The sequence below is a fragment of the Arctopsyche grandis genome, chromosome 8 (assembly GCF_051622035.1).
Source record: "Arctopsyche grandis isolate Sample6627 chromosome 8, ASM5162203v2, whole genome shotgun sequence".
Taxonomy (NCBI): Eukaryota; Metazoa; Arthropoda; class Insecta; order Trichoptera; family Hydropsychidae; genus Arctopsyche; species Arctopsyche grandis.
This window is the reverse complement of record NC_135362.1, coordinates 24,560,434-24,573,658: the sequence shown is the minus strand read 5'-3', so window position 1 is coordinate 24,573,658 and position 13,225 is coordinate 24,560,434. Positions and strand designations below refer to the sequence as shown.

At 32.9% G+C, this 13,225-nt stretch overlaps 1 protein-coding gene across 1 annotated transcript in view; it reads left to right on the top strand.

Moving 5' to 3' along the window:
• Positions 1–13,225, top strand: part of LOC143915891 (monocarboxylate transporter 2-like) — a 258,485-nt gene that overhangs the window by 225,187 nt on the left and 20,073 nt on the right. The window contains exon 6 of the mRNA XM_077436713.1: positions 12,141–12,159. Coding sequence (XP_077292839.1) covers positions 12,141–12,159 — 19 coding nt within the window. The remainder of the gene's footprint in view (positions 1–12,140; positions 12,160–13,225) is intronic.

Genomic DNA, 13,225 nt, shown 5'->3' with positions numbered 1-13,225 from the left:
AATGTGATATTTCTGTTTTGCATTTTTTTCACCTTTGACCCTTTCCCCATCTTTCAAATTTATTAATTTCAAAACTAATTCATCGAAATTTCATAATTCGTCACTACCTGTACTTAAAACTTAATCGTAATTTCTAAATAAATATTACTACAGCCAATAATCTGCACCGCATGATTTCAAAATCCCAATATTCTCATTTACATGGATATTTATTTGACATGTGTCTATCGTACCGGTTTCTCAATGAGCAGTAACTTTTCTCACAAAAGATAAGTTTACAACACAAAACAATCTATGAGTGAATATCCATCCTTAGTTAAGACATTTTTATTCCATCTACACCTCAAGACCCGTTTATATTGCCTGAAATTACTTAAGTATTTTATACAATCAAACCAATATATCATGATATTGAACTTTCACATAGGAATTGCACTGGGTGTATGAAATGTAAAAAAATAAAATAAAACAGGGAAGGACCAGATTTTGAAAAATCTTCAAAGCAAATGTTAGCTACAGTAAATTTTTAGCATACAAACTTGAATACGTACAAACATTGTATTTGCATATATGTATGTACATATGTAGGTAGAACAATGTTAGCCCGATCGGCTCGTTAGTTACGAAAGCTCGCAACGAGCTGTGTAACAAACGACGACTAGCTTCCTCCACGTTGGTTCCTTGCTTGTATCGTTTGTTTTGCTTCTACTTTATACTGTACTGTGTACATAAATATGTACATACATACTATCTACGATTCCAACGAAATTTGTCGAAACAATGCCGTAAATAGTTTCGCGTCGTTTCAGAAGCCGTGTCGCCAATTACATAGTCGCGATTTAGAATAACTCTATCGTCGCCAAATTAAACGATTAAACAAACTGTTTACTTTTGTTTTCAATTATAATATAAAGAGGCTTTCGAGCATTCATATTGCACTATGTATAGTGGTGTTTTTTAATTAAAATTCTCTGGAATAATTTACGATTACGGTTTTCATTTGCGCTAATCGCATTTTAGCGACATAGGCTGTGCCAACTTTTAATGTATCTTTTCTTTAATTTTATACAGAAAGCTATAGGATATATGCTAAAATATTTGCGAAAAGATCAAATTAACTGATTATATTTATTGGGGAATGTAAATTGACCGAAACTTTCAATTTGATAGCATGTTGAATCGAGGAGAGTAGATAAGGTGCATAAATTAGACGACCTTTACATATTTTAAAGACCTTTTTTATATTTCATTAATATAAATTTATTGAAGATAATAAAATATATATATTTACACTATCAAACATACTAAAGTAATACTCATGCTAAAATCAAATTCTATTCACAATGTGTGCCTTTTTTCACCATTATCATTCAGTTGGGAATAATTTATACCCAAAGAACAAAATTTCTTGCATATTCGTAATAATATTTAATATTTTTCCGAGATTATGACGAATCTTTTGATTTAAAATATGTACATATATACATATGTATAGGTATATGTACAATGTATTTGGCATGAAATAAGTTATATATTTTGTATTACTTTTAATTAAAAATTGTATCCGAAATAATGAAGTAAGAAAAAAATGAAACTTTTTTCAGGAAATTTTGTATAGACATATGTACATACATACATATTTATATACATATGTATGAGTTCTGAACGCCGACCCCTCGCAAAAATGATCTACGGTCTAAATTAAAAAATAATGAAATAATATATGTACCAAATGTTGTGTTTTTAAATTGAAAACTAGATCCCCACAGTGATCATGCAAATTTTCCAGGCTTTTCTCGGAAATTTTTATACCTCCGTCCTCTTCCAAATATGGTGATCAAAAATAAAAAACAAACTATAGATTTACATATCGGATAAATAAAAATTTTATTTATAATAGATTAATCTTTAAACATACATATATAATACATGTAAAGAGTAACCATTCTTCCCAGTCTACGTTATTCATGAGCGTCTTTGCAAGTGTGACGAATTTTCCAAATTTCATCAAGGCAATGATGATGAGACGAGCCTCCAGCCTCATCATGTGCATATCTCTGCGTCGTATGTTACGTCATTACGACGTCAACAACAACAACAACAACAACCTGCCTACGTAAAAATAATAAGGCGTCACCGGAGGCCTCGAATAAACGATTCTAATTTAATTCAGCGTGTTGGGTTGACGCTGTGACAAGTTATTCCCGACGCCCCTAGGTTATGAATCGCGTTTAATCTTGCCGAAGAACCAACCCCCGAATACACCCACCCCATACATACTGAGAAAGAACCCCCTCAAGTTTTATACACCTAGAAAGAACACCCTCTTTGTTTGGCGACAATCCGAGTTACCTAAGCCGCAAATAACAGGTTAAATTTAGCCCGAACAATGTTGACCCACCCCCCATCCATTTTTCCGCCCTTTCAATGACACCCCTTTCTCGTCTGGTATTCATTAAAAACGCCGTAAATAAATTTTGAGAGATATTCTTTTTAATTTAAAAACAACGGTATTTGTGTATACTGATGCAACCAAGGTTGGCTAAAATTAATCATCTGATTTTTATCTACCACAACTTCAAAATTTGCTTGAAAATTTAATATATTTTAAATAGGTTTAATACTTTTAACTATCACATTTTATTTTATTCATAATTTAAAAAATCTTTTTTTATTATTAATAGATTAAAACTAAGACGGAAATAACGTACACAATAATGCTGTCTATTGAACGTACATACCTCGGGCATCGGCTTGCGTTTGTCAATTTTGTAGTTTAAAATTATTACAAAATAGTTTTAAATAATATCCGATCCAATCCAATATCCGATTTCTATGAATTTTATTATATTTTCATAAATCATTATATACTTACAAGTATGAATTGAATAAAGTACTATATTATTTGGTTTCCTCTAACTAAGGCTCTATTGAATTGGATTTTTTTTATATGCGAATAAAAATGATTACAATATTATATACCATGTATACATAAAATATAAAATATGTAATTTAATTTGTAAAACGTGATCTTCTACTGGTATAATATAGCCTGAAAAAGTTTTGTTATTTTTATCCATAGAAGCGCCCTCAAAAATGCGACACAATTTTTCCGTCAACACAGATTAATTTATTTTTTGTCTTTCCCGTTCAAATTTTTTTGTATATATTTTCTTAAAGCAGATGACGGCTAAATAAACCCGAGACAATTTCAAACTCATCGAAGGATAGACAGGTTTCAAGCGAAGTTTAATTGAAACCATCAATAAAACTAAAACGTTAAACTTCCGAAACCCAAGTTCGGGTATGACGAGTTACTGGAAAGTTCTTCCCTTTCACATACACACACACATACATACATACATATGTTATATTAAATTTGTCGAAATTTCTCTGAACCGGCCTGTACATTATTACATTACTGAATTTTATATCGGTCGATGTGGGCTGAATAAAATTTTCAATTTAATTCAACAGCCCACGTTGCGGGTAAAAGGGTATAGCACTTTGAGGTCGTCGACTTTGTGCTCGGAATAATAAGCTGCGGAATATCGGATGGTTAATAATAAATATTAATCAAAAAATTGAAATTACCTCTATTCATATAACATACTCAATTCAGAGTATTACTTCTTCACTGTGATTAAAAGAAATTATTAGATATAACTATAATTAATCAGATTTTGATATATGTACATGTATGAGTATAATTCTTCAAATATGCCAGAAGTCCGTACTACGACCCGTATGTAGTTAACGACGTAACTACATATACTTGTGGAATTAATTATAGAGTAAATCTGACAGTTTAAATTGCGCCATCGTTCTAAGGGAGTTGGCGGTCTCCAGCCAGCGATTTATCATTAATTTGTTTACGGTAGTGGGCAAGTAAGTGTGTAACCTCGTTAATACGCAATACAATCATTCACGTTGATGTCCTCTTAAACCGCCCCATCCCACCATCTCACCCGTCTCGTTAATCACGGCACAATTAGTCGGTCCCGAGGACAAATTGTCGAGGGGACAATCGAAATCCTTCAGCGATCGATGTCCTCCAAGATGTGTAATCCTTTATCGCATCGCAAAAACCGGAAACTGGAAAATGCAAACAATCATCAAGGACAAATTCATTCGTAATCTTTATTTCGATGGCTTAATTATGAGATTAAGGTTCACCTCAAGCAGAATATTGATGCTTTGCAAATATGTTGGTTGCCGACAAAACCGCGCCGACAAACCTGCACATAGCAATGCCGCGCAGAACAATCCCGTCAATGCCGCGCCAACAAACCCACGCAAAACAAAACTGCCAAATTTAATTTAATTCAATAAAACGGAAGTTATTTTTAGGAGATGGGAGGATAAGTGAAAAACGGTATATTTGAAAAAAATTGAGAATAATTTATAATACACCCATATATACTAACTTGAAAAAACTGCATGCCATATATAATATTCCGTTTGTTACAGACATTACTAACAAACTAACCAGTAGATTCTATGACAGAATCACTAATAACCATACTAACACACTTGTGAAGAGTCTCAGTGATTACAACAAAATGTCTTTACCCTTCAGGTATAAACACAGATTACCTAAACACAATCTGCTTTAGGTCATCGACTTTAGAGAGTCTTTAATTAATATAATAATAATAGCACAGTTCTTGCGCTCACTATATCTTCACTGTATAATGACAGTTGTAATGTTTATATTTTTGAAATCATCATCAAAAAGTAAACATATTTTCATAAGTTCCGACTACTATGTATATGAATTTAGCCTGTAATTGTTACATTTTCACGATACAGGACCTTCTTACGCTTTCAGAGTCACTGCAGACCGACAATTATACCGGGAAAATTATTATTTGCATGGCTAACACGGTGACGCCGACTCCGACGAATTTATTAATTTAATAAATCAAGTCATGCGTAATTTGTATAAGGTATTTCGAGCTCGTCAAGCGGACAAATTACGCACTTACGCGTCTTAATTGCGTGCGTATCGTGACGCGTTTGTACACAATTTTGATACAATAATGCGTAAGATTTCGCCGCATAAATTGCACATCCCCAGGCGTCTAATGACGAAAGCGTGCCGCACAAAAATCATCAACATACACGTGAAAATATTGTGCCAGGCTCGTACATATATTCGTACATACATGTGCGTGAGTATATTGCGCAATGTTTATTATTGCTTGAACGCGTGCATCACGATCGATGAAATTTGGTGAATGTGGTGTTTCGCTTACACGCTTCAGCTGTTTATTTATTTGTTGTCTTGTGTTTATTGGTTTTTGATTGTTAGGTGTCGACTTTATCGTGTGGAATGTTGTCTTAATCAATATAATAATAATTTATAGTCCATACATATGTATATACATATGTAGGTATATAATAAAAGGTATATAAAAAACTGGAAATGCCTCCCACGCCACTAAAAATAAATGACAAAAACATTGAACTAGTGCATCAATATAAATATTTAGGATGCTGGTTGAACGACCAATGGGACCAATCACAAGAGATTAAAATCAGAATAGAGATGGCGCGAAACGCTTTCTTCAAGATGCGTGATCTCCTCTGCAATAGAGATTTCAATCTTGACCTAAGGATGAGAATTCTACACTGCTACGTTCTATCAGTACTTCTTTATGGGGTCGAATCCTGGACCATGACTCAAGCTACAGAGAAAAAGCTGGCAGCATTTGAAATGTGGTGTTTCAGGTGAATGTTGATGATCCCGAAAGTCCGAGTCCGAAATGAAGAAGTATTGAAACGAATGAAAAGAAAACGAGAGTTATTAAGCGTCGTGAAGCGCAGAAAACTCGAATACTTGGGTCATGTGATGAGAAATCCGAAATATGAAATCATACAGCTCATATTGCAGGGAAAAGAAGCGTTGGTAGAAGACGCATCTCATGGATGCTCCACAACACTTTTCAGGGCAACCATGGATAGAGAGAAGATATATGTCATGATATCCAACCTCCTACGAGGAGAGGAATAAAAAAGAAGAAGAAGAAGGTACATATAAATGAGATCTAACTTTCAAACCTAGAAGATTGCACGTATAAATTATGGGTACCATTTATCGACCGGGCAAAATAGCCCTATTTCCAGGCAAATCAGATATTTATCACGAAATTATAATGTTGCCAGACATTATAATTATAATTATAGTATTGCCAGCAGCATAGCTCAGTCGTTAAGCTTCTGCCTAACACCGAGAGGCGCCGGGTTCGATCCCATGAGCTGACCTCGATATATAAGCTGACCTCGTATATCTGTAGTGCTGCTGGTCAGACCTGGATATTTGTGACTCCAGGTCGATCGTTTCCTATCAGAGTTTGCCAATTTTCTCTGATTTCATTCTTGAAACGGTTCCCGATTAAAAATTGGCTAAAAATCCTTCCTACCTACTATGTCACTACTATTTGAGTATGATTCATGTACAATAAAATTTATGTAAAATTCATAGATGTCTTGTTAATTTGCGAGTTTTCAGTGTCTCTTAATTCAGCGACTTGTATAATAAAAATTATGCATTATTTGTAATTGGTCATGAAGACGCATTGGGGTTTACCTGTAATGCCTTCCGGGTATAAAATGTAATAAAAATTAATAAATTATATACGAATGCACATCTCTAAAATATTTCGCCCAACAAATAAAATGAGTGCCCCTCTCTAAAATAGCTCGCACAACAGATTCGGTGTTCGCCCGTCAAATCAAACGTCAAATGGGTTTCCAGTAACAAAAATAAATACCGACCCTAACAACCTAATCTTAAATGAATAGGGCCAACCCTAACTTAACCTAACCTAACCTAACCCTTAAATAAATAAGTGTTGGCTGCTAAGATATTACGATGTGTTTGGATGGATATTGACGTTTGATTTGCCGGGCGAATGCTGATTCTGTCGAGCGAGCTATTTTAAAGATGTTAATTTGACATTAAATGTCGTTTTGACATTTGTCGTGTAATTTATTTTACAGCTATGCCAAAAATATTATCCCATAAATTATTAATATTTTGTGATATGAATACCGGAAATAGAAAGTGCCATTTTTACATACCTCCTTTACATTTCACATGGTTTTCGTGTAAGTGGTAATTTTTGAAGGTTTTTTATTAGTTTCACTTCGTTCGTAAATAAGGGGTCCCTTCCTAAGCTCTTCAGATTGTTTTGAAACTATGCCAACTTGCAAGGTTTGGCCCCCGATAGATATTTCAATTGTTTTTGCTACGTCGTTAGAGGTATTTAATCGTCATAGACATATTCAAAGATTCAAAGAGATTTTGAGATACCTACCTCAGATGTTGTCAATACATTGTACTACTATTGTACAAGCAATACATTTTATTTATTTTTAATCTATACTAGGAAGGCCTAACACGTAACCCCAATGCGCCTTCCTGGCCAGAAACATTGTACATTTTAATAAAAGTATTATACAAAGTAAATAAATATCAATTAACACCCACAGAGACATCTAAGGTCAAATTTGTAAATTTGCAGCATTTTTAAGCAATTCAGTAAATACATTCATCAATAGACATTCACAGATACGTTAATGGTCAGATTTGTAAGTTTGCAGCATTTTATACAATTCGGCGAAATTCGGAATTGCTGAAAACTCGAGATTTGCGACAAAATGGATAAGGTTGCCAATTTTTTGGAACCGTTTCATTGAAAATCAGATAAATTGGCAAACTCTGATAGGAAACGATCGACCTGGAGTCACAAATTCAAGGTCTGACCGGCAGAAACCAGAGGAATTTGAACCCCTGTGTTTAAAGCATTATACATATGTTAACCACTAGTCTACCCTGCTAGTCAAACTTCCTTTTAACATATACTTTTAAAAACCGATTTTGGGGACTTTGATCATATATATTTTATGTGTGTATGTAGAATGTATTTATGACATAAAACCGATATTGGATTTTTTGGCACTTTTTTATTTCCGGTATTCAATATCGTTACAGTAATTTTCACCAAAACGATATTTTAGTAGTTTCAAAAATTTTACTAAATAAAACTCGAAAAAGTTATTAAAAATTGAATGAAATAACACTTCGTTCACTTTTACGCAAACGTTCACATGTCGGTTTTACCGTTCGAAATTAAAAAACTTTCCACCACCGCAAAGTCGGACATAGAATTTTGTCTCAATTTTTTTTTATATTATTGTTTACAACTTTTCCTATTTTAAAACAACATCGCAGAAACAAAGATCACATTTATATCTACGTTTTTTTTTTAGTTTCGCAATATAAACGTAAATGGTGACAAATATGTATTCGAAATTCTTAAAGAATATGAAAATTGTAAAAATATATAAAATCTATGTAGATGAATTTCACAATTAAAAACCCTCAAACGATGTGTCGCGCAATTTATTTATTTTTTTTATTTTCGACATACATACATATAGGTATTCCGTTTTAAAAGAACTCTTTTTCCATTATACGATGCAAATGCTTTTTACTTTTTTTTTTGTATATCATTCGCTCCTTTCTTTGAATCGACGCCGCATTATTCAGCTGAAACTTTCCTTTTTTCTTTTTCACATCCCTTTTATCCCTGAATGTGGATGTACGTAATGAATTTATTCATCTGATACGGAACGGGGTGTGCATTGTGTTTTATTCGATGTTATTTGATGGAGATAATTTAAATATTTGTAAGTACGTGTTTTATATACCATTATAACAAAACCTGTACACTTAGTATACAAAAACGAATGTTTTATTTTCCTTGATGCAAATCCAGAATTTCCTATCAAAAATGCCAAATATAGTACACAATTTCATTGTACTTGAATCGTAGACTATAATATTTTCAGAAGAAAGTAGTTTTTTTTTTATTTTACATTTCGACGAGCTATAACTATTATAAAAAATGATGAAAACAATAGCCGAAATAAAAAAAGCAGCCGCACCTTTTTCAAAATCAAACACGAACTGCCCATAATAACGCTTAACCTTTCCCATTCAGATATTTTTATTGCTTTATAAATTATATCAAATCTTCTGGGCACCATCTTTGACGTGCCGGCCTTCTTCATACGATACAGTATAGCTAAAAAAAGTTTCACCACAAATATTATATATGAATAGTTTCGCTTTCAATACAAAAAAAAACAAACTTGATACATATACGATACGATTTCGGAGAAAAACCTCAATATATCAAGAATAAAGTACTCTTCAGGTTAAAAAAAATTACATATTATACAACATGCTATACTTTTTATACGTACAAACTTTCAACTTAATTCATTTAGTGGTTTAAGTAACAAAAAATCTAAAATACTACATCAGAAGTGAAGACCGTCAGAAATCAAGGCTTCTATGGATTTTGCATCCATAGAAGTTTCACTTCAATACAATTAAAATACTGTTCTGAAGTTTAGTTCTGAAAATCCGAGCCACCCTGTACATTCGTGTTATTATTTACGATGCTACAGTTCCGTTCTGCATTAGCATTCGAATATTAAATTGCGGAACGGGTGTGAAAAGATCGGGTTTATTGCCGTTATTGATAGACGGATATTTTTACCGGGCGTCTCAATTCTCAAAGGTCCAAAGTCGACGATATTTGTCTTTTTTTGTTTTTAATGACAATTCAACAAGCATTCGTGCGTCACTAACAAACCACAAACGGCATTGCATTCAAGAGGTCAAAACATAATAAAAAACAAAATGGCGCACACTCAGATTTAATTATCTCAAGGAGCACCACTAATTAAAATTTACGTTCTTTTTCTCTCTGTCGTTTTATTTTTTTAAAGAAAGAAGAAAATGCACACTTTTATGCCGTAATTATTAAACACAAAGTGAGTTATACCTTTTCTTTCTTCTGTGGATTTTTTTGGTTTTTCTTTGCACTGTAAAGGGTTGAAAGATAAGCTTATTACGTAGCATTTAATATGAACATTTCTTATACAATTATAATTTACTGAGAGACTGATGTTTTTGATGAAATTATACATATGTACATACATACATTATTTAATTAAAGATTTTAATACATAGATCTCGATAAGGACCACCTAATTTTCATCGGATACAAATAAATATTCGAATATATCATAATTTATGTTACTACTTGCATTGAAATTCATTGATCATTTATCAATTTGAAATTTATTTTAAAATATTTGTTTGACTTGCGAAACAAATGCACGAATAATTGATTAATTATTCGAATGAATAGTTAAAATTCGGATGAATAATTCGAATATTTGATTGAGAGTTTATTAACTCATTTTAAGGATTAAATTACTAGATTGGCCGTGTCGTTGCCAGGAATTGATAATTAAAAGCGTTGATACCTAGAAATTTGTACCTAGGAGCTCATACCTAGGAGTTGATACCTGAGTGTTAATACCCGAGTGTTTATAGCTAGGAATTGATACCTAGGAGTTGATAACTATGAGATGATACCTAGGAATTAATAATTAGAAGTTGATACCTATGAATTGGTACCTAGAAATTGATAAAAAATGATTTTCGAAGAAGCATTACAGGCGTAAATCTAAATATTTCATATATGTACATATGTATAACATGTTGGCTGAAAGCTTGTTTCTATCAGACAGAATGTTGAATTTAGAAATATACATATAATAAATAAATAAGTAGAAATTAAATTTCTCAAATCAAAAAGAACACACATATATACATTAAATTTTTTCCATCGTTGGCATTTTAACATATGAAAGTAAACCTAGATTACGTACATATATTCACAGTACAACGTCAGACCTATTCAATATTCACCGCATCATTTTGCAAGTGCCAAATCACGCATGGCGAATTTTCAAAGCTAACGACCACGCTAGAATAGAATTATATGTATGTACATCTCGTCTCGGCATTGTTGCATTTACTTTTTTTTTGTTTGTTTGCAAACTCGCCTACATTCCTGCAATTACATTGACATTACAGCGCGCTCGTTATTTCGAAACATTATATTACCACTGCGAAGATTTCGGTTAGAGAACATTAGAATGACCGTAATTCGAGTCGAAATTGCCCGCCGAACAATCGTCGAATTGCAAAAAAAGACGATTGATCTGTGCTATACCTGGGATATTCGCCTTCAGTCATCAATCAAATTGAGCGATGATCGTTACGTGAAGGCGAGACGAGTTGTCATTTTTAGCTTCGTCGCTCTGATTTGAATTGTCGAACGAGCCTATTTCCGGTTTCCGAATTTTACTCGGAAAGCCTTTGAACTTTGATGAAAGCCTTATTCGTATTTGTTACCCAAGCAAATAAAAATAAATTTTATACAAATTTGGCCAAATCTACAAATCAAAAATACTCTCATCTTTCAGGACCCAAGTGAAGGCCAAAGTTGCTTCACAGCATTTATTCAACGAGAGAATAATCTGATCTGCCGTGTGTACCTCTTTATAAAGGACAAGTTGCATAGCTTAGCTTCCCCGATCCACTAATGTGTCTATTGTCTTGGCATGTGTCTACCCTGGCGAGTCACACGCACTCGCCCGGGTCTATGAGAACTCCAGCATATCCTTTGTTCGGGCACTTACTGAGTCCCGTTAGCCTAATCCGGGGTTTTTATTGTTCACCCACGAATGCACTTAGACAGTGGATACTCTCTCTCATGTTTCCACGTTACAGTAGTATATATGATACAAGTAAATTTAATATGATTAACTGGTGGTTTCAGTAAATTGACGTTTGGTAAAAGTATCAACTTATTATGAAATTGATCAATATGAAAGATTCCTAGTATATTAATATGAATGTTTGTTTGTTATAACACTGTAAAAATCTACAGTTTTTAATTTAGAAACACTCAATTTGTTTTAATATTTTATGGTGCTATTCTATTCAAAATTTTCTGTTTATACTGTTTAATTTTTTTTATTCAACTTTCTCTCACTCAAGCGACGCCTGACAGTTTTTCTAGTTTGATTCAAAATATAGGGTAAGAATAGACGCTTAACAAAAAATATTTTTTTACTCGTTTAATTTTTTTAAATTTTGAAGTTGACTTAATATATAATAATTCAAATATTAAAGTGTATGTGTAACGGATGTGTGTAAAGTCATGCACGGTAGAAGTGAATCCAAGCTATTTCTACAAAACGAGTTTGGGCAGGAGTGGGAACGTGTGAGGTAGCGGTGCGGGGCGAGCGAGAGCATTCGCCAATCAGAGACCACCTCCGTAACGCATCCGTGCCTATAGAAGTTTACACTTAAACAACATTTTTTTTTTTAAATTCACATCAAATCGTCCCAATTAAACAAATATAATTCATTTTTTCGGTATGCAATTATAATTATTATACTTAATCATAAATGTATTTATATTATATATACATAAACCGCACTAGTTCCAAAAACAGACATATTTTCTTTAATAAAAAACCGGATATTTTTATTTTATTTTCGATAAAGACACACTCTCAAATTGTATATTTATATTTATTATTATCATTATGAATTGTTTGTCCAAAGCCGGTCTTCAGCAATAAATAAGCCTCGGGGAATATTCGAATATTAAATCGCCATATATGTATGTGTGTGTGTGCACAATCCTAAAAAAACTCTAATTTTAATTACATACGATTCAAGCAATTAGTTTTGAGATTTATCGTCGCATTTATCACGACGACTAAAACAATTATCTATCTTGGTATATCTGCGAAACATCGAAACGCGTTCCATTATGTAATATTTTGATTTGGCCAAGATCGAAATTTAATCTGGACAGTCGTGGTAATTATTATTGTGTGCGAAATGAATTTATAGGTGCCGTCCAATAAAAATAATTCATTTTAATCGCGTTGCTTGTGTTGTATTTTTTCGCGTAAATCATCGTTAATTTTTGTTGCCGCTACGTTTGCGTGTGTTTTATTTTATTTTTATATTATTATTTAAGCTCAATTTCTGGTCGGCCGGTTCGGTCTCAATGAAAAGATGAGTGATGATAGCATGACGTGTCTAGGAACAATTATAATCAAACCTTAATTTCAACGATGATTAGTACAAGTGAGATGGAAACTCATTAATAAAAATCAACGAGTTGTTCTTCGGCCGTTTTAGTTCACAGGAAAACAATTCGCCGGATGAATAAATTGTTTGTGATTTTTTTAAACGACTAGTATTAATCACACGCACGAAAGAGAAAACCAGTAAAAGGATGTTCATCTACAGTAACACCAAGTAAATTAT